Source organism: Mastacembelus armatus, chromosome 1 (genome assembly GCF_900324485.2).
Source record: "Mastacembelus armatus chromosome 1, fMasArm1.2, whole genome shotgun sequence".
NCBI classification, from domain to species: domain Eukaryota; kingdom Metazoa; phylum Chordata; class Actinopteri; order Synbranchiformes; family Mastacembelidae; genus Mastacembelus; species Mastacembelus armatus.
Window position 1 is genome coordinate 18,906,949 of NC_046633.1, and position 24,892 is coordinate 18,931,840.

Sequence of the window (24,892 nt, forward strand, 5' to 3'; positions counted from 1 at the left end):
TGGTCCTCAGGGTCTTAGCACCCCACAGATACAAGCAAGTTGTTCACTATTCGTAAGAGTAAGAGTAGTAGTACTATTAAAATATGATACGATTATTAATGTAATCCTCACAATAATATTTAATTTAGCTTAATACTAAAACAACAAAAACATTTTAGGCCTAAATGAAAGGAAAAGACAGAACAGTGACTGGCTGCTGATTGTAAACTGGCCTGTCGTCAGAAACAGTCATTAATTTGTATGTGTTCCCAATAGAAAGAGAAATATAAGGCACAAAAACTGTCCAGGAAATATGGACTGTCATAGAAGATTATGTGACGTTACGTATCAATTCATTCACAAAAAACATTTTTTAAAAATCCATGTTTTTAAATGTTACTATGATGAAGTTAGAAATCTGCAATTGAATGTACAGCAGAGAGACACAGTCACATGTGGCCACAACATGTGTACATGTGTGTCTCCTCAGTGAAGGGTGGCGTAGGCCATGAAGGATGTAGTCCTCTCTGTATTGCCTGCTTTTCTCAGCATATTGCCTTCAACATATTCACTCAATGAAGAGACTTCAAGTGTAAAGACTAAAAGACCACATGTTTTTGAAAAGTTGTCTACTGGGATCATGGCTTGAATGCTAAGGTGGTCCTCCGTCTGTATTCCACCATATCTCCTCCTATGGTCTTTGCATTAGCATGCATGTTTACAGTCCATCCATGTCATGTCTGTGTCTGAATGGCAATGCAGGCCTGAAGTGATTGAATTTGTGTCATCAGTGAAAGGAGATTGTTTGGCTGCTGTCTGGAGTAGCCTGAGGATGCTTGTCTGCAGCAGGCCTTAGAGAGCAAAGCGTATACTTTGTACTCTCATTAACGCTGCTGATTGAATGCTGCCTGATTCCAGGAGAGGCGAATTTAGGTAAATTATAGCAATAAACCATATATGTGAAACTGACAAGAGGGTGCATCTTCTTGTTTAACTGGTGCAATGTTTACCCCAGTCTAAATAGAATCAGCAAGTCAGAACTGGGTATACAAGATGTTATAAAGACATGATCTATAGAGTTATGGAGGAGTTGCATTCATCTGTGACCACTTGGTGCCGACGCAAAGCACCCGGGGGTAGAAGATAACTGAGATTTCTATTTGAGCTGCTTACCCGCTCAAATGGATACTTATAAGTTAACTAACTTCATGATATATTTTCAGTATTTGAAATGCTGGAGCTTCATTTCATCTCCGATGATTCATTTTGCTCCAATTACAGTTTTAAAGTCAGTTTTCTAGCATTTTTAACTGACTGATTCGTGAAGAGAGGATGTTATATAAATCACTCAGATGCAAAATATATAGCTGCTGTTTAATCACAACAGATTCATAGTTGTCTATGCTAATGGGAAAGAGTATCTTTTTCTGGGAGACACATATCTCTGCACTTAGACAATAAATTGCCCGATGTTTTTGGTTCCAATTTAACAATAGTCACAACAAATGCTTTCATGTTTTGACCTTATGAGTTCCTTGGTCAATTAACTTTACCATCAAGGGTGCAATATTTCTGGTAAAGACTACATAGAGCACCTCAATTTCTGGAATAAATGAGACGATCTCTGCTTTTACCGTGTCATTAGACAGAGAGTGAGATGAGGCAAGCGAGAGGAGGAAAATCAGAATATAATGAGAAGGAAGTAAAAGAACTATAATGGTTGCAAAGTGTAAGAGAACATTAACTGACTCACCCAAACACGAGGTAGACAAAGTTACACACTTAGTATCTGTTCAAATATACACAATCTAAACATTCACGAGCCAGCTCCTTTTATACTTTTCTCTAGGTAGAAAGTTGGCTCATGGTTGTGAACTGCTTCTTACTCTGTATATACAGTTTGTCTTGTGATGAAACAGAAACAGGTCCGACTTAAGGAGCATATACGTGAAGAGAACAGTGTGATGCTACTGTGGAGATATAAAAGTACTTAATGCCAGTGCAGCTTGACAGTGCTGTCATTATGTACAGGAACACGTCTGCAAACATAATGACCTTTGAAAGACAGCGTTCCGCCAGATTTCACACTGGTGTAAAGTTTATCTCGACCCGTCACGAGCATCTGACAGAGATCTGTAAGGTCAGGCTGGTATATTTCTCTGTGTAAATCTAATCCATTTCTTCAGCCTTTCATTTGACAACTCAAAATGAAGCCCAACAGCCTGTGAATGATCTTTTTGTCAGTACTTGGTTATCAGTACTACAGAGAGCTGCCTACAGTTGATGCAAAATCTGACCAGTTTTATTAGACAAACATGAAGACAGACCATTTTGTAGTAACTAGATGTGTTAAGTAGCTCTCGCTCTCTCTCTCTCCCTCTCAGTATATATATATATATATATACTGAATATAATAAATTACTAATCGAGACACTACTTTCAAAATGTGACTTAAGTCATTACAGATGTAGTAGCAGAAAACTTTAATTTAGAATATGAAGTACTTATTACATAGACTGACAGCTTTCTATTGTTTTCACATAATTACTGATTTACACATCATTTAGGTTGCAATGGGTCAAGGTGAAGCTCATTTGAACCTTTTTATGTACTACTTTATGTGTGGAAGTATAAATTAGCAGAAAAAGGAAATACTAAGAAAAGCGTCCCTGAAAGCTGTACTTAAATACAGTACTTGAGTACTTTATTACTTTCCACCAGTCAGTATATGGAAATCTTATTTAAAATATAAGGAAATTGTGCTTTCATGGAAGCAACATCAGATAATGGCATTTCCATGTTTGGTTATTGGTTACTGTCACCACACCAACTACTTCTAACATGAAAAAGAATCATTTTGAATAGGAGATGGAGTGAGGTAGCAAGTGTCAATTACTTATATGTAGACAACATAATTACATTGGCAGTCAAGCACAGAGCCCAGGTATACTGTATCCTATCTTTCCTTCTCTTTCTGAGCCTGAATGAGGACAAAATACCATGCACAGAACACAAGAAAGGACTGCTCTGTGATCTGGTCCTTTGTCTGGTGTCAGAGTCTATATTCTCCCTGTCTTTGTCAGTTTGGCTTCCTATCCAAGGTTTTATGTAGCTCTGGATCAACAGGTGGAAGCAATTAACTACATAGTAGGATGGAGTACCAGCAGACGGCAACACTGTAAGGAAGATCTGAGGAGCACCAGGATGCCCGGCAGCATAGCTGGAAGCCTGTCTGATAGCTCGATGTCACAGGTTGTAACAGCCAGACTACAGATAGGGTGTGACTAAACAGAGGAGAGGTTTGTTTCAAGGCGAGGAGAAGAGTGATGTGCTGTATAAATATTTAATAAGAGAAAATAGGCAGGAAAGTATAGAAAGCTTTACTTTCTACAGCACCACTTTCTCATCTTGATCCACAGCTTGAAGATCATTTTATTCACCACACCCATCATGCTTACCTTGTGCAAACATTATTCAGAGGGTAGAAAGCTGTGCTTTTTTCATGCTGCAGTAAATTTGGGGACTTCACTAGCACCTTTGTCTGTGTAACTGAGGTGGCCCAACCATCACGTCAGCTTAAGACAAACCTTGGAATACATTTTTGTACAGATTTTGAAGCTCACGTTCACTTGCATTAGAAGGAGGTCTGGTTTTAAGACAGACCTGACAAATTGTAAACCTTTCTTCTCAAACATCTGTCAGAAATACACAGCAAAATAAAGTTTTACAGTTTCAGTGTCAAACCCCCCAAACTTCAGGCCAGCACCAACTTACCAGCTGTGTTGCAGAAACAAAAATCAACTCCACAATCTTTTAAAGTGAAAATGTATCTTTTTATTGGTACCATACATTAATTATCAAGGGCAGAAACTAACCAAATCAAAAAAATATATATCAAACAATGATTTCTCTACAGGGTTTGGAGAAGGTACAAGTCACCATTCAAACTCAATCATAACTGCTGCTGAAATCAAGTGTAACAAAATTAGCTTCAGCTGTTTTTAATCAAACTTGACAAATTCAGCATCACTACCAAATGTGTCAACCAAACTCAATGTTAAGCTGGTTTTAGATGTGAAAATGATTGATGGTATCGCACTGCTGGTTGTGAAGGTGGTGACAAATCAAAAACAATTTAAACAAAATCTATTTAAAAAAATGCAACCAGTGTTTAAACATGAAATTAACTAAAAGTCAGTGAGCACATTCACTTGACATCAATTCGATAGTTGCAGTACACAAAAATTGTGATCAATGTTAAGTGAAAACTGATTCCTGCAGATAAGAAATTCATAAGTGGATTTCTGCCAAAATAAATTAAGGGGAAAAAAAAAAAAAAGAAGAATCAATCGAAATAGTAAAATCATCTCTCCATGGTGCCAATGTACCCCTGTGGGTTTTGTAATTTAATTTACACAAGTTTTAAAAAAGAGGGAAGAGGAAAGAGCAGGTGAGAAGATAGAGGGGACGGGGTCATGAGTGTTTTTTCACCTTTTTTCCTATTTTTGTTTCTTTACATTGGGATGGCTTTAGGTAAATCTAAGTAAGAATACATTTTATTACAGTCAGACAGAACTTTGCTACTACCTTAAATATACAAGCACAAATACACAAAAATTCAAATCTCCAAAAAAGGAACAAAAAGACAAAATAAAAACATCCACACTAAATTATTTCTCTTTTATAAACATAAAAGATAAAAACAATATATTTTAGAGAGGGGAGGGATAAAAGTCCTGTGTTGCTCCTTGGTCTGTAGCTTTTCAGTATTGGTAGAAAATAAAAAAAGTAACAATTGAAATGAAGGCGTTTAATACAAATTAAAAAACATTCTAGGGAAATATATACTGTATAAAAACTCTCAAAATGTGTAACTGTGTTTATGTATGTATTGTAAATGCTCTCTATGAAAGACTGCATTCACTGTAGTCTAATCAGAGATGGCTCGGGCACTAGGAGACCCAGAATCCTTCAATCACTGTTTGTGTGCACGTGTGTGTGTGTGTGTGTGTGTGTGTGTGTGTGTGTGTCTCTGTGTGTGGGGTGTCAGCTCTCCTACTAGTGTGTGAATTTCAATGGTTTTACAGTCTGATTCTCAATTCTGGTCTGAGCACGTCAGCAAAGCCACAAATATGCTCAAACTGCCTTTTTTCACTCTCCACATATTACATATTTCATACACACACACACACGCACACGCACACGCACACACTCGTGTACACCACACAAACATACATATACTCTATTAACAAAGACCAGAAATGACTTCTGCGTTAAGTGCAGCAGACGAGAATTGGGAGCCATGTTTAGAGGACAGGCAGACAAGTTGTCCCTAAGCAACTCGCCACCATCTCAAAGACCCGCTAACCCCGCCCCCTCCACCCCACCATTCCTACATGTGAACTTCAGTATGGACAGTTTAGTGCACAGTTCCGCCCTGGATTAAATCCCTGCTCCTGCTTTGTCACATCTGCCTGGTCACCCTCCATACTGAAATTAGCAAAAGCAGATGAGACATATTGTGATTGAGATGAGGAAAATGTCAGAGGTGGACGCGCCACCTAATATTAAAAACTTGTAAAACGTCCTCTGGCTCAGTGAAACTGTGTAAGAGGACAGACTGAGCTCCTCAGGCTACCTGCATGTAATGTATCTGTACTCTACAGTGATGTCTGGGTTAGTGAGTGGATGCTGAATGTTGCTGTTGCACTAGTGGCTGTTGGGGTGGGGTGGCTGTGGACTGACAGAGGGGTTTGTGTTGAGGTCACAGGGCTCTGGGCTCTACTGCGATGCCTGTGAGGTTGGGTTGTCGCTCTTGCTCTCCTGGCTGGAGGGGGCCTTGTTGTTCCAGGGCGAGTTGGAGCCCAGCGCCGGAGAGTTGTTGAAGCTGTCCTCGTCGTCGAGGCCGTTGGCCGCATCGAACTGTGTGTTCTCCAGCCGCGTGATCAGACGCTCGTCCTCATCACCAAACTCCCCTCCCATCAGTGTGGGCTCTCCCACCACCATCACATCCTGCAGAGGCACAGAAGAAGAGCAGAAAAATTACTAGTGGGGAGCTCTTTCAAGTATGTGTTACTAAGTATTAGTTTGTATTATTTTTACCTATTGTTCTGTCAAACACAAAAACAGCTTCTCTGGTGAAGAACTGCAGTTCGAGTGTATCAGTTTCAACACAGCATCAGGGCCTTGTTCTAGATTTGTGGCTTAACGGATATGAAAATGAGAAATGCTAGATATAATTGTGAATAAGGATATTTGGATATTTTATGTTGGTTCTTCAAATGTTGGGACACCTGTAGCAATTGTTAGCATCAACTTTCAAGAATTTACTTCCATTGCTGCAGAACAGGGGTGGAAGTAAAACTGAGTTGTTAACTCATTGCTTCTTCCCTGAAAAAGTTATTATATAAAGCAAACTGCCACTTGCTAAGAAGTGTAATGAACACTGTGTAATAATGTTTGATTCCTTTTCCTTTGCCATTTAATATGAGGTGCTGAGAGCCACTCAAGTAGATGATGCCCTCTCGACTAAATCTATTGCAAACGTCAGATGAGCAAAAGGGCCCTGCTGATCACGCAGCATGCTCCGTGTTCTAAATGCTTGTCTTATTATAATCACCCCAGTGTTGATGACCACTTGTGACAAAATATTGCATCCCTAGTTGAATGGACTTGGTCCAACATTGATCATATCTGAGAGGTTATTCTGTTTACAATGACTGCTCCTGAGAAGGTTTGAGACTGCAGATATGTAGCCAGGACAACAATCTCACCATGGCTTTGGAAGAACCAACAGACCCAAGGTTAGGTCAAATCGTCAACAGAATAATCCAGCTAACCACGTAAGAAGAACGGGTTCCAGTTAGTTTTTTTTTTTTTTTTTTTTTACCCCCATCATATTCATGTAATTAATTTGTGTTGTAGTGTTACAGAGTATTGACACTAGATGGCAATAATGTACTTACTGGAACTTGGCTAGACAGAGGGAAGCCACTGCCGGGGCTTTTCTTTTTGTTGTTGTTGTTGTTATTAGTTCCTCCGCCTCCGCTGATGGTGCTGCCACCTGACATTTTACGCTTCCGCCGTTTGTTAGGGGCCTGTCTCGATGGCTCAGCTACAGAGAAAGAATGAACAGAGAGAGAAAGAGTTACAGATCCAATAACTGTATATTGAAACGGGTGTGTGCCTACACCTGTGCTTGAGGTTAACCTACCTGGTGGTGCCACCATCCTCTGCCATTTCTGGAAGAGGCAGGTCTTGAGGCAGTCTCTGGGGCTGAGGCTATATGTCTTGTGTCTGGACATCAACTCCTGCATGGGCTCCAGAATCACACACAGCTGGAGGTGAAAACACAGAGACGCAACATGTTAGAGATAACACAAGTTCATTAGAAATGCTCCAGCTGATTATTGAGTGTCACACATTTGGACTAGAAACCTCTTTAATTGGAAAAAACAAAAAACAAAACAAAAAAACAAACAAACATGAAGCAAATTAGCACAACTATTTTTTTCCACTTTACACAGAGACATCTCAAGAGGTTTACATTGCTATGATCCCTGTCATGGCCTTCAGGTGGTTCTGCTCACTGCACTGGAACCATGTTAACACTCCAGATGCCGACAGATGAGGTGCTTTTGAAATGCTAGTATTTAAATATCAGTGTTTCCATACTACCTGAACATTTACAAAACTGATGCCTCAGAGAAACAGCGATGTGGTCTGTATGTATCAGCCCTTTAAATGTACACTGTGAGGCTATATATCCTAGTCACAGTCTGAGTAGAGTAGATCTACCCACATAGATTCTCATCTAATATTTTGAAGAAAAAAAAAGATAGGAATCATAATGCAACAAGTGAACTTTGGTTTCATCAGAAAACACCTTTTCTGAAGTAATAGTTTGAAGACCTATAATAATATTTCAACAATTAAATTGTACCAAAGCATTTAAGGCATAAGGGGACCATGACCAATGAAGGGAAAAACACCATTAAAAGGGTTTATGTGCTTCACATACTCGGAGGTAGTTGAGAGTGGAGTTTGACAGGCCACATCTTGTAATGTTTTTAGAGAGTTGGTCCAGCATCTGTGGGTCCTGGGCCTATGAGGTCAATAGACAACAGATTTTAAAACTTTTGCCAGCACGCAAATACACACCACACACAGCATATATGATGTCTGCCTATGTGGATTCACTCACGTGCATGGCCAGGATACTGCGAGGGATGAGTTCACGGTGTTGTCTAATGCTGAAGTGCCACGTCTTTATCCTCATCATGTCGTCAAACATAAACTCCAGGTACAAACGGCCCTCTACACACACCTACAAAGTTTCAGACAGCATACAGCAGGTGAGCACTGAAATCTATGCAGAGAACAGGGCATGCTGCAACTCTGCACAACACATGGAGGGCAAACGTTGGAACTGAACATATGAGTATCTGAGTATTATTAAGACACATTTGAACATCTCTCTTTATGAACACGTTTTGTTCTTTGTTCTGGTGAAAATGTGAATGCTGTAGGTCCCACAGCACTGCAAATTCAAACTTTGATAGGAAATCCAATTTACTGCTGAACTGCTCCTTACATTGCAACCTACAAGTTAACTGTATGCATCGTAATAATATAAATCTCTTCACAGTGTTGCAGTTTTCAAGTGACACTTTGATGTTTTCAGTCTGTTACAGAGATGTTTTCTAAGTTGCAGTACTGCACAGATATACACAGGGTGTCCAATTAAATGAAATAGAGATCCCTGCAAAAAAAAAAACCCACAGATTTTACATACCCGTTAATATTCTATTTTAATATGTCAAGAAAGACTGGTGTTGGTTGGGTTGTCATGTTAGAATGCATTATCCTGTAAAACGCTTCTGTTACGTGTCCACTCCCAGGGCATACTCAAACACACACCTGTGTGAACATTGGCTTTCCATTTTGGGTGACCATGGTGCACTGATCACAGTCAAGGGAGACAAAGTTATTGTGGAAGGACTCCTTAGGATGTTTCAGTACATAGTAGAGTTCAGTGGCACCACCCTCAAATATACTCCGGAAATACCGTGGGATCAACGTCCGGCCAATTGCTGGTGAGGAGTCAGAAAAGACAAGGTCCATGAGAAAAGTAAGGCACAATCCTGGCTGGAGGACAATATGTCTCTGAAAGAGACTTTGTTTCTTACTGTAACGTTTGGGTCCGTCCTCCAGACAGAAAGTAATGGTCAACATGGCATCATCTTCAAAAAACTCTGTAGTAAATGCATCCCACCACAGGTTATCACACTCCTGTAGAAAAGAGAAAAATAATCATTTTCTCTCACCATTTCTGGATTGTTTTTGTACGTGCATACAGTGTGTGCACTCGTGTGTGCTTCTGAACCTCTGTCCAGTTCTGTAGCCGTTTGTTGAGTTCAAATATTCTGTAGTCTGTCTGGTTGCCATATGGTGTGTGCCTCCTGGGTCACCACAGAAAGAGGAGAAAAAAAAAACAGAACAGGGGATGAAAACAGCCTATGGAATAGGACTATAATTGTGTGTACATATACGTGTGTATATTCAATTCTACATAAAGGCCAAAGTGTGTGAAGGTTCTGAACTATAATTTGATACTAACAAAGTTTAACATTTATATTTATTTGGTCAAGTAAGGCTCTGCTCATGCAAACTACACTACTAATGACATATCAGTAGTGAAGAAAGTGTATTCTGCATCAACTTGAAGCAATGTTCTAATGGGCATTGTGCAGTTCGCCATAAAATGTGAAATTGTACTCCCTGCTTCGTTCTGACCCATCGTCATATGGGGTAATGACTGAAAATTCAGACAGAACTGATGTTGCCACAAGAGGCTTGTTTACAAATTTAGCTGCTGGTGTTGCAATATGGGAGCACAGACTTTGGCTTTAGGGGTACTGGGATACTGAGATTGTGGCACTACCCTTACAAATGGTGGGGAAGAACTGCTGTGTTTCCCATCTTTGTCAGTACAGGTTACCTGGATATTTTGCTTTTCTGTTGACCACCTTAGTGATATTCACATTTATAGCTGAAATTATGGATGTTGTGCAACTCTACCACAATTTAGTTATTCTCTGTGACTGTCTGACTTTCCTCAGTCATTCATTTTCACAATTACAGCAAAGTATGTATGTTTTCCCTGTTCAGGCACTACATGTGTCACATAAGTCAATCACTGTAGCCCTATAGGGTTATTACAGACCCTAAAGCAGAACAGATACATTTATTAAAGAATTACTCATATTATGTCTCACTGTGTAGGTCAGCATCATCTAAATATATAAGACTAAATATATAAGCTGAGATCAGAACACAACTTCACACACCTTTACCTATTGTATTTTCCGGACTATAAGTCACACATTTTTTTTCTTTTTTTTTACCCCTTTTGGCTTGTAGTGCAACTTACATAGCGAGGCGACATAATATGTGTATATTTACAATTATTTCGTCCAGGAGTCATCAGCATTAGATGGCACTCTTGACTCAACTGAAGATAATATACACCGGAAAAGTATAAACGCTTAAACTATAACTTCTAGTGAAACAAGTGAAAATTTCGTCCAAAAGTTGGGGTGAGTGTTGACATTCAGGGAACCTGAAAGAGGAGGTGGAAACGCTGCTTCATGTCCTCCTCCATGACACTGGCAGAGTTTAACTTTACTTGACACAGATGAATAATTTTCATAATGCACTTCTGCTTGTTGTTATGCCTAGCTTATGTTCTTTATAGGCTAACTTAGACTATAATTAATATAATTAGAAATTAGACCTATACACTGAAAAAACCTTTTCATTCAACAAGGTCATTTTTGCTAAAAGCGACTAACTTTCCAGTGGGACTTATAGGCCAGATAATACAGTATACTAATCTCATTATTGCGTTTTTCACACCAGCTTGAGATAATGGGAATATTGCAGCCTCACCCTATTCCTGGCTCCAGGTATGTGGGAGGATACATTGGGGTAGGACTGGAGATACAAGAAAGAGAGATCATTACATTTAGCCACAGTGTGAACATGCCCCCCTACAGCAGCTACTCTATCTTTATGACCCTGGGACGCAAGCCAAACATGGCACAAATTGGATGATACAAGAAGACGGTAAATAACACTTCACAAATACACATAAACCAACTGTAGCAGACTGGCTTACTGCATAAGGATAAGCTGTGCAATACTGCACACAGTTCTACACAAGCTCTAACCTTACTGAGCAATATAAGTGAAGTCCAATCTAGTTTAGCTTTAACCATTGGCCCCACACAGCCAGGCAACAATTTACACTTTTGTCACTATAATTCAACAGATGTTTGCCTGAATACTGGATTACATTAATGGTAGTAGGCCAATATGTCACTACACTAAATAACAAAGCTCTTTCAGCAACTGACATCTGACTGACAGGTGCGTTCTCTGCCAGTACATCACTACTAAATCTTTTAAAATGACTACTACCCGTTTGGAAAAAAAACATATATGCAATGTTCCTTATGGCACAATTTCATGAAATGTTTGATATTGAACAGTGGATCCTAAGTGATACTGGATGTTACAATTGAGCATGAAAACAAACCCAATACCACCTTGACTCTACCTGGATTTTAGCTCAAATATCTAATTAGTAACAAATTGTAGCTGATCTAGAAAGCAACTTCTGAAAAGCAATGCACATCTAAACATATTTTTTTGACAGTTTGTTAACCTTCCGAACAAATACAACTCCATATTGTAGAGATGCTTACTAACTCTGATCTCCACTTCATGGTGTTTGTAGATTGGTCAAGCTACCCACTGCCAAGCTGAATCAATTATTAGCAAATGTCTTCCACATGAACATCTCATTGCAAAAAAAATCCTCATTTTACAAATGCTGTTCTAACAGACCTATATAACAAGTAATGCAATAACAAATATTCATAGTCCGAACACTGCCAGACACACCGAAGACACTGACATAAAACTTACCCCACGTCTCTGTCCAGCATGGTGCCGGGGTGGAAAGGCGGGAAAGTGCTACCGTTGGGGGGCTCCTTTGGAGAGTACAGCTTGAAAGACTTGGACGAACAGCCTGGAAGAGAACCAAGGAAGAATATGAGAACAAAACAGAACAGAAATTTTTTATTTATTTTACGGGTTCACAGATTGCTAGAAAAAGTTGGATATGGGATCTTTCAAATAATAGCAAAGAATATCTTTATTGGGGATTCAACTAAAAAGATATAACAAGATTGCCCTGATTAATTTGGAAACAAATGTGATGTTTATTAATCTATGAATGTAATAATCAACACATTTTGTATATTGGCCCAGCAGTAGGCAAAGACCAAACATTTGAATCAAAAATACACCAATCTTGTTGCACAAAACCATGATGAGCTGTCAGTCTTCTGTAAACAAGACACTCCCACATCTACTCACACAACATAAACATACCAACACCAACAGAGCAACACTGACCCCAGTCACACATATTACACACAAAACTGATGAATCTCTGTCACGCACAGCTCCAGCCCCCGTTCTAATTGCCCAGCTCCCCTATAAAGGCTATCCAGGCGAGGTAGCCTCTAGGTCACAACCCCTGCCGTCACCATGGTGAAGCCCCGCCTTATAGAGTCTCTCTCTTGTCTCTGCATATTAAACATATCCCTGACAATGTTTGTGTGTGTGTTGTATGACAAAGAGAGGTATAGCTAGAGACACAAACAGGGAGAAATAGACAAATTATACTGAAGAGACGTTTTCGAACATGGGAAAAGTGTGACTTGAGAACACAGCATGTATGCATGCACATTTAAGGTATATAGTCAATCAGAGTTCAACAGCCTCTTCTAGATGGGAAGAGGTAAATGGGCAGACTTCTTTCCAACACTGTTAAATGTGAAATTAGACTTTACAACAATACAATCATACAGATAGCAGCCCTGTGAGATATTCAGAGAACCCATCCCAATACTGACTATTGAAGAGAAACCTATGCTTATCCAGTTAGATCTAAATCAATCACCCATGTTCATATCCATTTAAAGCTACCCTGAATCTCTCTTCTGGTCTCTACTGCATATATAATAGTAACCACATAGCATGTCATAGTTCTTAAAGACCTAGAGGTAAATAAATAATAAATTAACAAGATAAGATTTTGACAAAGAGGTGCACAGATCTTTAAAACAAGATTTGCCTCTACACAGAAGAAAAGTCATAAAGCCTCCATTAGAAACCCTGTGATCACTTTGTGTAAAACAAGTTGTTTACTATGGAAGCCAGCAGCAACACTGTGCTATGGGCTGGATGCACCACCAGAGGAAAACAAATGGGCTTGATAAATAAATAAATAATCAATGGTTATGTGTCCATTAGTTGTTGAGAGCTCCATTAGCTCCTCTCCTCGCCTGTTAGTGGTTAATGACAGGCAGTCACAATCACATCAGCTGGACTCCACTTCCTCCACAGGGAATGATGTTCCTCTCTCTCACAAGCAGACATGGTTTTCTATATATACTGCACATACACAGATATATCCTCCTGGCCACCCAACCTTCAGAGGAAGCCCTGTCTCCAATGTTGAGTGGCATAGATGGGGAAAAAACAGTGTTAACATTTGATTTCAGACGATCTTCTGACACAAAAATTAACTGAGCATTACCAGGTCCCCTCTAAATAACACTAACCTGCCACCCTGACTGCCATACGGAATATAACCTGCTTTAGCAAACTTTAAACAAAACATTAACCCCAAGTTGGTGTTTTAAATCGAGTCTAAGTCAAAATTCATTTTCCAAAATTTATGCAGCACATAACTTCAACAGTTAACGCACATTTGATCTAAAGTTGTCCGGTTACAAAGGCAATTACAAATGCTAACACTTAGCTTAGCCGCTAGCTAGGCTAAAACATTAAACAGTTCATTTTGAGACGCGAGTGGACCTAGCTCGACGATAGCAACCAGCAGACGGTCACTTACACATAGACTACACACAATCAAACGCCGAAATATTCACCAACAAAAACGTTAAATGTGCATAATACTGGCCCGTAGGCCTACAGAGTAGGCTAATGCTAGCAAGCCCGAACCAGTTAGCTTGTTAGCCGTGTTGCTAACGGCTTGACGTTAAATCCCCTTTCAACGAGAAAACATCGAAATAACACGAGAAATCACAACCACGGCGGCCCGTAAACTACATTAATCACACAACATCCACGCTCAGACTTGGACCAAAGTGTGTGTTTGGTGAAAACTAGCCTTTACCTGCAAAGAAGTCCAATCACAGAATTGATGTTTACAGCCCCGTGATGATAGACCGTGTGTACGCTCCGTGCGTAAAAACGGATAGGCCCGCTGGACGGCGGTTGGCTGGACGCGACGTACCAACACAATACGTCCCTCTGAATAGGATCAATAAAAATCTCCTCAAACCGCGAGAGTGAAACGGAATAAGGCCTAAATTGCGGGAGTCGCACGGTTATGTTTTGTCCCGCATGAGGCCTTGTCAGTGGGCTGAAGCCTGCTGTGGGTTTACATACGGACCCCGATGAGCCCTTTGTTCACAGGAGGACATGAACAATAGCTGTAGGCCCTCCTCCTCCTCTCCCTCTGCAATGCCTTTGCTCCTCTCCCCTCTGCCCAGCACCGCCAACCACCCTCTCCCTGCCCCTCCACCTCCTCCCCCCACTAATGCACAACTGCACATAAAGGTTTGTCTGGTAAGCAGTTTCTTCTTCCTTCCTCCTCCCTGCATCCCATCCCTCCCTTGTCACTGACACAGATGAGCATTGGCCTAATGCAGCCCAGTGGAAGTATGTGTGGAAACAAAGATCATGCTGACTGCAAAGTGGTTTTCATATTTACCTAATTAGTGCACGTCAGCTGCAAACAACTGAACTGAGACAGTCTCAGACAAGATCTTGGTCTGGACTCTGCGATGTGGTGCATGCAAAGCTGATTTATCTGCCTGATCAATCAAAAACAGATCAGCACCCCATAAATTAACTATTATTCAAGGATAAATGAATGGGGTTGCTAACGATTAATTTTGTCTTTGAATTTATAAACTGAACTTCCTCCAAGGTAGTCCAGTAAAATCCATTGCCACTGAGAATCTCTCCCTCTTTCTCTCTGCACACACACACATACACACTCACAGGCGACACTATGAGATGGGAGAATCCCATAGTCCTCTAAATCTGCTCAAATCGCTTCAAATTATAATCAGATATTCACAGCCAGCAAGGACTCATCCACATGGCCAAAGCTGGGATATAAAAAGAACAAGGAGTATTAGGTCACAAGGTTTTCATATATGTATGCAAGTAATATTTGGTTATTTTATTTACAGTTTTCATCCCTAATAGTAAAGAATGACTGAGGTCAAATATCTTAGAAAGTTGCTCCTAGATCAAGGTTGAAAAAAAGTGATTTATATTCTATGTACATACAGATGTTTCAAAAATGGTTTATTCACAAATTAAGCTGCTTCTATGAGCTGCTCTGTATAAACAGTTAACAGGGCCTACTGTATATCTGAACAATGCTGAAAGGTATGACTACTACTGCTGCTACTACTACCACTACTACTACTGCCATTACTACCAGTTATACTAATAATAACAATAGCTAGCCGCAGTATTTTAGGTTAGATTAAATTATTTTCAAATGTGACTCAGATGGTTTGTATAAACATTAAGTCTTATTAAGTCTTATATTAAGTCTTCATAGTGATTGTGAAGATAATCATGGCTTGGAACAACTTTTTAACATGTATGTTATAGATGAGGAGATGTTCCAAGAATCAGTTCTTCAAAGAACTGGAACGTTATTAGCATAGTATATATATATAATATATATAAGCACATACCAGTACACTGATCAATAGTGGACCTCATAATCAAACATTTAGGTATTATGATTCGCCCTATGTTTTTCGTGTAGGTCTATTTTTCTTCTGCTTGAGACACGTGACCTCTTTGTAGACGCTGATGTGCTATGAAATATAATATGGTAAAGTCTCTGCCCAAGTGAGACACGCAGAGAGGATAAGCTGGTTTAAGGCCTGTTTCTCAGCCGACCAACAACAAAGATGCTTGATCTGAGTTTATGTGTATTGGTTTGATCATGGTAAGTCTGTGACATGAACGCTTCAGATCTCACGGGGCTCCTGTCAATCTTTTGGCAGCATCTTTGCATGTCTAGTACAAAGGAGGAGGAGTAGTCAGTAGTAGCTTTGAGTGTCTGTTGTGGGTGACTTATGTGGATTTGCCTATCTTACATTCGCTGGCCCCTGTAGCCATGGCAACATGAGCCAGTCAATGCTGTTACAACCAGAGAGGGGCTAAGAATCATCCATGGAAATGGACACAGAAGGGTTAATCCTGTGTTTGTGTGTGTGTCTCTAAAGCTTGCCCATTGAAATGGTACATGGCAGAGTTAATCTCCAGTGTGTGTGTGTGTGTGTGTGTGTGTGTGTGTGTGTGTTGGGGTGATGAAGAGGAGGTGGGGGTGGGAGGTGTGTCAGGATAAGGCTTGAAGGGCTTACACACACCATCTCTTTTGCTCTCAGGCATAGAACAGGCCTTATCTTCAACCAGCACCCTAACCAAACGAGTCACACGCACACACTCCTCCGTAACCTTCATTTCACCAGTTTGCCTTATTTCCCCATTTGCAGGCACACATTCACACCTAAAGTCATAAATCCATGTATAATAAGTGATTAAAGCTAACGCAGGCAATGGCTGAATAAACTCCCGAAATTCCAAGTTAAGTTTACACTTAAACCAAAAGCGCAACTGGTTAATTCATCTTTGTCAAAGATAATAAAAAACGGAGAGTCCAAACATATGCAGCATTTCTCTGAATATCAACAAATCAAAGATAAGCTACCTAAAAATACAGACCTTTTTGTTTTCAGCTGTTATGGTTTGTTTGACCTCTGGGATTTTATTGCTGAATCAGCTATGAGAAAGACAAAAAAGAAAACAGCAAGACAGGCTTACCTCCTTCAGTTTCTACCTGTTCTGACATCGCCATTTTGTCACCTACAAATACACTTTCACAGCTATACACTAATCTAACTCACAGACTGGGTCTCTGTTTTCATGCCTCTCCCTCACTCTGATATCTCCCATGTCCAGACTGTCAGGCTCAGGGGCACGAGGAGGGAGGGGGGAGAATGCCTATGCCATCATGTGCGTATGTCTGTTTTCCATGTGTGTGTATGTGTGCACGTTTGTGCAAGCATCACTGGGTGTTTATGTGGGCTCTCATGCACTTCTACAAATGTGTGCAGCCCGCCAGTTCCACTCAGTAGTCAACAGGAAACTGAGTAGCACACACATCTGCCAGAGTTCTGATAACAACCGACCACTTTACTTCAACACAGTTTCAAACACTGATCTGGGGACAGTCTTTTATTGGTATGAGTATAGAAAAAGCCCAGACCAAACTGACCCTAGTTCAAAAATGAGTCGTAATTGTTGTTTCCTTTGTTGTTTTCCTAAACAGGAATAAAAACAAAACCACTCCTGTTTTTATAGATTGCATTCACTACATTTCTTTCCCAAAGAGTAATGTCAAAGCTGCTGTTTCATAGGTTTTACAACCCCATAATATTAATATCAGACCTTCTGTAAACACAACAATAGGAGAGCTAGGCCCACTCCTGTATGTGGGAGCTAGCTACATCGCTCTGTGGCTCTTTTCAGTAGTCACTGTCTGGCAGCTTTTACACATTTGGCAGCTGCTACTGCTGTACTCTGTTGCTGGATCAGAGAGAGGGACAGAGATGCAGCTGTCAGATTCGCCCCTGATAAAAGGATCCAGAGGACAAGCTGCCATTTTCTGGAGGAATGTGCGCTAACAGCCTTAGGTCAAAGAGTCTGTGGGTCAGAATCACATAACTACAGTGGTAGTTCTACTTTACATTACTTGAATACTTTCATTTTCTTTTACTTTACTACATTCATCTAACAGCTATAGTTATTTTATTGATACAGAACATACATCGTTGACTTAAATATGACTGAAATGTGATGTACTGTTACAGCCTGAATCCTCCAACAGTCTATGAAACAGTTTGACCTTCATCCAATTGCTTTATGCCACAGGAAGATGCAGTATAATTTCAAAGATAACATCTTTAATGAAAGCAAACAGTCAAAGTAAAATCCAAACGTAGCTAAAACTCCCTGGTGAGATAGCCAGAGCTAGTTGATGAAGCTAAATCCTACTTTTTCCCTTTGTTGTTTTCTGTAGTTGATACACAGTATATAAATAATAACTAAGGACTTGGTAATTCTTTTTGGTATCCTACATAAATAAGACAGTAGCTGTATAAACTCAGCCAAAGATATTAAAACTAGCTAACCCAGACCTGCAGTAATTGCCACTTTCACTTAGAGGCATTTTTAAGGTCACAGTCTAAAAACAGATATAATGAATGTCTCACATCCTATCCATCTGTCATTATAGACTTTCTGTATTACATAGTGACCTCTCAATATGGACAGAGTAACATGTGAAAAGCAAAAGCTAAGGAAATAAGAAATAAAAATAAATAGCCAAATGAGCACACAAGTTATACACCATTATCATTATAACAAATTTAGTGAAACCGGTTGACTCTTTTATGTTTTAGTGTTGAACTTCTCTTCTAATTAAACAGTACCTGGATTATTTCTACAGTATCATGGAACTAATGATTGTCTCTCTTTTTTATAACCAGGACAAACTAATATATAATACTATCACCTTGTCACCTTGAGCCGCTCAAACATAAAAAAACACATGAACTATTGTTTGGATTTGGCAGATTATGACTACAGAGCACACAGGGTTGAGCAAAATACATAATACCCAAAAACAAAAAACCAGTGTCTAACCCTAAGAGCCTGTAGTTCCTACACTGTTATCATAGATGATGTATGATACATATTCCTGATTCTGGGGTCAACCCAAAATTTTATTTATTCTACAATATCTCAGTGTAACATTTGTGCAACATCCAATAATAATTATGTTCATGAAATTAGAAACAAATTTTGCTATTTTTGTCATCATCCAGTATGAGCAAATGAAACATATGTTTTTTTGTAATTTTATTCCATTTATATTTCACAAACTCGCAGCAATATCCTGGAATATTTTTTCTGAATCACTGGGTTAGATTATGGTAATCCATTGCTTGCATTTGAATTATGAGAATCTGTAGCTGGTCAAATAACTCACATTAAATGTCTACAGGTAAATACAGTCTGTTTGCTCTGGCTGTCAAAGTAACATTATGTCCAGGCTTGTCAAAACATGTTATGCTTCGAAGTTATGCCTAAATACTCAGACATAAATATTCAGACATGACTGCTTTAGGGCATCTGATCTTTGCTTTGACGTGATGAAGTAACTTGATTTGTCATATATGTAATTGACCTTCCCATGTGGTTATTTCAACTCGGTTTATTCTTTGAAAATACAATGAATGCAATCAAATGTAATGTATTGTAATAAAAATAAAAAGGGATTAATAAAGTTGATCTTACCTCTTATCCCTCTCATATACAATATTACCACATACAGTATGTCACTATTTTAGAAATAGATGCTTTGTGTACCATCATCTGATTTTACATTACCAAACCCCAGTTAGTCACAGGGGCTATTTTTTATGAGTAATTATTCTTTTAACTTTTTATATTTTTAATTACAAAATTGAGAGGCTTTTTCTTGTAATGGAGTAGTTTGGCACTGTGGCGTTGCTACTTTGACTTAAGGATCTTAATATGTCTTTCAACAGCTTATACTGCAGAAGTGTCAGACAGAAAATTGTTATTGATGCAGCTGCTGTGCAAGAGAAAATAAAATCACAACTACTCTACATAAAGGAACAATCAAAGCTGTTGTGCAAATGTGTATTACGAGTAAAACTGTATGCAAATGCTTGTTTTATTAATTTTGAAGAAAGCCATCATTCCTCATTGGATTTACAGCCAAGGCTTCAACATGCATCATTAGGGGTGGGAAGAAATTCTAACTGACCTACAATCAGATGTTGTCCTTTGATAGCAGCCCCCTCTTGTGGCCACAGTGAGCCAGTGTGTTTGTTTTCATGCTGCCCAACAGTATTTTCTCACTGGCTGAGTGAATTCCCTACTCAGGATTTTCTCTGGCAGGCAAACACAGGCACAATGCAACAAGGGAACTTCAGCAGCTAGTGCGTCACATGTTATAACAGGCCAACGGGTGAATGGATTAAATTGGAAAAGGGCTCTGCTTTGAGCCGGTTTCTCATGAACATATCTGTATGTGATATACATGTATGTGAAACTTAATGATAAAGCAGTATTAGTCATCCTTCTCAGTTTTTTTTTTTTTTTTAGTATCCTCACAGTGGCATTTTGCAGGTGGCTTATCCTTTAAGGATGTGCATGTGTGTGTGTGTGTGTGTGTGTGTGGTGGTGGTGGTGGCTGGTGTCAGCTGACAGCTGTGTGAGGGGAGATGACAGTGCCCTGATGCTGCGTTCTCTGTTCTCTGGGAGCCATTTTGTCTGTCTCTGATCTCAGAGTCAGGTCCCCCACCCCCCACCCTCACCCCCCAGCCAATCACGTCACTGCTCAGCCTTGCAGAAAACATAGACACATAGTCTGATCTCTCTCTCTCTCACTCTGTCTCACCCTCGCTCTCTCTCTCACTCTCCTTCCCTCCCTCCTACTCCTCCTGTGTTCCTACAGTGCTCATCTCTCACTTGCCTCTTTTTTCTTGGTTCCTCAGCTCTCTGCACACCCCCCCCCCTTCCATCTCGTCTCTCCCTCATCTCCCTCCCTCCTTCCCTTCCTCTCTTAATCCACATTTTTCCTCAGTATCTGCTCGCTCCTTCTCTCTTCTCCTCCATCACACCCTCCTCTTCTGTCTCTCTTGTTGTGCAACCCGTCTCTAAACAGCTCAGCCTTTGTGCGTTTTTGTCTGTTGCCATTTCAGCCAGGGCTGCAGTCTTTACTCATTTTCCTCCAATCAGGGACACCATGTGACTCTCTGCATGAGAGGCCACAGTCCCTTCCCCCTTCTTCCCTCCCTCTCTCCTCACCCCCCTCTTCTCCCCTCATCTAGCCAGCCAGCCAGGCAACATACGCTAGCAATCAGGGTGTCAAAGAGAAAGAGGGACTAAAGGGAGGAAGAAAGGGGAAAGAAGGATGGATGTATACACATTGCAGAGTGAAACAGTGTGCAGGAGGGAGATGAGGGGGGGAGAAAGGCTAGAGGTGGAGAGGGGGGTGAGAAAACACAGACCGGGCGGTGTAATGTAAGGTCTGAGTAGGTCAGCGCTGCAGTCTGAAAACAAAGCACAAAACATCTGTAGCTGCAGAGAGCGTACTGTATAATAACTTCTCTTTATGACTGTGTCGCAGCTTGGAGCACATCCCCACACACACTGTGCCCCACTGTTTATGTCATCCACATGTTGGGGCACATGCTGTGTAAGTGTGCGTATGTCCACAAACACACACGCACACACGCGCGCGCGCACACACACACACACACACACACACACACACACACACGCACACACACACACACACACACACACACACAAACCCTGAGCCCACACAAGAAGGGGGAGGATCGTTCTGTGTTGAACACAGCTCTGGAATGTAAACAAGAGAGAATGAGAGGAAGACAAGTGAACAACTAAAGAAAGACTGTAGTTTCATATTTTCATCATATTTTATGTTAAAGTCTGTCAGAGCAGCATGTCTCGATCCTCTCTGGCTTATTTCAAATGTATAAATGTATAAAGGTGCTAGAGGGGGATAACAACAAGTGTGCAAATCAACAGCATTACTGTAAGGTCAAGCTTTAGGTTAATTGGAAGCTGACATGAGTGAATTTAAGTGATTGTTTCTGTGTGTGCGTGTGCAAAGTTTTACTCAACACACACTCAGGTATGTATGAAAAAATACAGTGTGTCATTCCTTTTGTGCCTCATGTCCCAGTTAAATGTTGTTTTTCTAGAGTTTGGGTAGATGTGTGTTCCACAGTGAAGCGAGCCAATTATCAGGGCATCATGTAGGATGGGAAAAGTAAATCAATTCTTCTTTGTTTCTATAAACTGAAAACAAATCATGAGAAAACCAGAAAAAGCAAAAATCCATAAAGCAAAGAAAGTGAGGCAGAGAGAACAATGTGAGAGCAAAAGTGGAGCGCACAAGAGTGTGGTAATACGTCTTTTTGGAAATTTCCATGACCGCGCTGATTAAGTATGCAATCTGACCGCAAGATAGCTAAAGCCCGGTTCTAAACAAATGCTCCCGCCTGTGCTGCACAGGCTTGTTTAACGGCTGAGGTGGCAGCGTTTGCCTTCGTAGCACGGAGCACTGCACAGAGATAGAAAACACACACACACACACACAAAACTCTTGTGTGCATTCAGTCATATTTAACACAGATACACCAGTTTCCTTCTGCCATTGTGTGTTCACGACCAATTGTATGTATTCATAGAACTATAACACACACACACACATACACATCCACTTGTGCATTCTGAGTTTGTTCTTGCTGATACCAGATCTGTCTGGTTTGATTACATCTCTTTCTTTTCAATACTTCTGGATCCTTCTTGGTCCTTCCATCTTTGATTCATACGTCTACAAGGCCAAGATGAGTCGGCATTGTCTTCTAATTTGGTCTGCCTAAACTCTCCGACTTTAAAATAATCTGCCAGCTAAGGAGTTTCTAAACCACAAAACATGGAACCAGTTAGTGTTTCCGTCTTTCTAATGATTAAAGTCGAGGCTGGCACCAGGGAAATCTGATCCTGGATGCGTGGTTGGCTAAATTTCTGTATCCACATCCCAGCTGTTTGAGGCTTGACCACGTTTGCCACTGAGGCCTGGGAGGCAGTGGAGAGAAGAGGAGGCCACGTCAGGGTGATACAGCACCCTATGCTCCTCTCCTCTGGCTGAATATTCCATGGCAGTAGGTTCTGAGTACATCAATCGTGATTATGAATAGATTTTAAGCTATAGGGTTATATTTCATGCCCTACAAGTCCTATCAGTAGTGCAACATAAATTGTTGTAAAACTTAATATATTGCCTGAGGCTTAGCAGCACAGGGTTTATTTCTCGACCCTTATTCCTCTTTTTCGTTCCTCCTCTGTCTGATTAAAGTCAATAAAACGAGAAGAATTATCTGTTTATCTGATTGCTGTCAGGCACTCGACACCCAAACACAACTGTTTGGGGACTTCAGGGAGTTCCTCAGCTTTCACAGATGGTGAACAAGTCACACACCTCTCAATATGGTGGTCTAATATGTAGGATATTACTCCCTCTGGGTCGTTCTCTGTGGCTCAACTCCCAGAAACCCTTCAGCTGTTTCTCAAATTTAACCAATTTTATTAAAAATGGTGACAACCAAAACTCTGGCTCTGCAGTTGTTTTGTCATCATGTTGTCAGTTCCCTTTTAGTTTAGCCCGAAATGAAACTAGGCTGTCTGTGTGATATTTTTTCCTTGCCCTGAAAACAGCAGTGGGTCAAAACAGGACAGAGACACAAATTAAGTACATGTGATAGAAAACAGCTGCAAATAGACAAATGGCGAAGCAAACAATTGAAACACCTGAGTGCAAGGTCACTACATTTCTGCTCTTCTGCCTCTCAGAAGAGGGCTATCCCTATGAACTTGAGAAGCAAGGACTTCTGGGTAAAAGAGGATGGAAACTCCATTAACAATGCCATTATAAATCAATGTCAAACTTGAAGAACAGCAATGAGAATGACATCCTTTTAGCATACTAAAACTACCTTACAGTCAAGCAAATCTCATGATGTTCAGTAACAAAAATTGCCTCTAAACCTAAATGAGATGAATCTGTAGAACCATCATCGAGCTCTTTATGCATCGTAAACTATATACTCCTATGTGAGCTGTCAAACATCACATTCATTAATAACTCTTGTTTGAGAAGTGGCGCAGAATCAATCATGCAAGCCTTTGATCCAAGTCAGTGATCTCTGCCCTTTAAATGTCACACTTTGATCCTTCTTTTTCTTTTCTTTTCTCCTATCTCTGCATGAAAAGTCAGGCAGATTTCTAACAGGACCTCCACTGTGGAGAAAAGACTGAAACATCTGGTCCTGTGCCGACCTTAAAAGAACTCTGTTGTTAACCATCAGTCTGAAATCAGCAGAAGCAGTAGCGGCGAAGCAACAAGAACAATAACAAACCGGTGGAGGGAGATAAGAAGAAGTAGCATTAGTGGTGCCATAGCAACAACTTCATGCCCAGATGTCTGCACCACCAGCACAGATCTTTTTCTCCTCAAACTAAACAGTAAAAATCACTTTGTTGTCAGGCTGAAGAGAAAAGTGAGAAGGAACAAGACTACGTGTTGATCCATCTTTTCTGGTATTTTCTTTGCTCTCCTTTCTCTCAACCATCACACAGAGCGACCTCCCATGAGCCTTTGCAAACAGACCCAAAGGGCCCCGGGGCACCTCTCCTCTCGTCCCCTCTCTCTGCCCCAGTCACGCTACAGCACTGGCTGCACTCACCAACCAAAATACAGCAACAACAAACAACATCAACAATGACCAGAAAAAGTCAGCGACTGGAAACAGTCTGTCGTTAACAGCAACCATCACCACGGCAGCTACTTACCGGGACACGCGCAGCCGCCCACGGACATCTTCTCACATGTCTGGTGTGAATCCGATCAGAATGATGGTGGTGCTGGCTCTGTTATCTCTGCTCTCGTCCTCTCCTCTCCTCTTTCTCACCAGTCACTGCTGCCGCCACTGAGGCTGCTCACATGAGCGTCTGTTATCCCCACGGTTCTCTCACACACACACACACACACACACGCACACACACACACGCACACTCACACAGACAC

General features: G+C 40.6%; 1 protein-coding gene across 8 annotated transcripts; it reads right to left on the minus strand.

Annotated features, from left to right (window-relative positions):
* Positions 1–3,790: 3,790 nt before the first annotated feature.
* On the minus strand, positions 3,791–24,892 carry ldb1b (LIM-domain binding 1b). Of its 8 annotated transcripts, none has more exons than XM_026302427.1 (11): positions 16,999–17,152; positions 11,971–12,073; positions 10,930–10,974; positions 9,365–9,440; positions 9,168–9,270; positions 8,899–9,071; positions 8,183–8,305; positions 8,000–8,083; positions 7,193–7,316; positions 6,945–7,093; positions 3,791–5,991 (listed from the first exon to the last, which is right to left on the minus strand). In XM_026302427.1, the coding sequence occupies exons 1-11, from the start codon at positions 17,030–17,032 to the stop codon at positions 5,761–5,763; spliced, it is 1,245 nt and encodes a 414-aa protein (XP_026158212.1). In that variant the 5' UTR covers positions 17,033–17,152; the 3' UTR covers positions 3,791–5,760. The 8 variants fall into 8 exon arrangements, with proteins under 8 accessions (XP_026158212.1, XP_026158211.1, XP_026158210.1 ...); XM_026302426.2 differs by lacking the exon at positions 16,999–17,152 and adding an exon at positions 13,517–14,236; XM_026302425.1 differs by lacking the exon at positions 16,999–17,152 and adding an exon at positions 24,658–24,892 and having other exon boundaries at positions 6,945–7,316.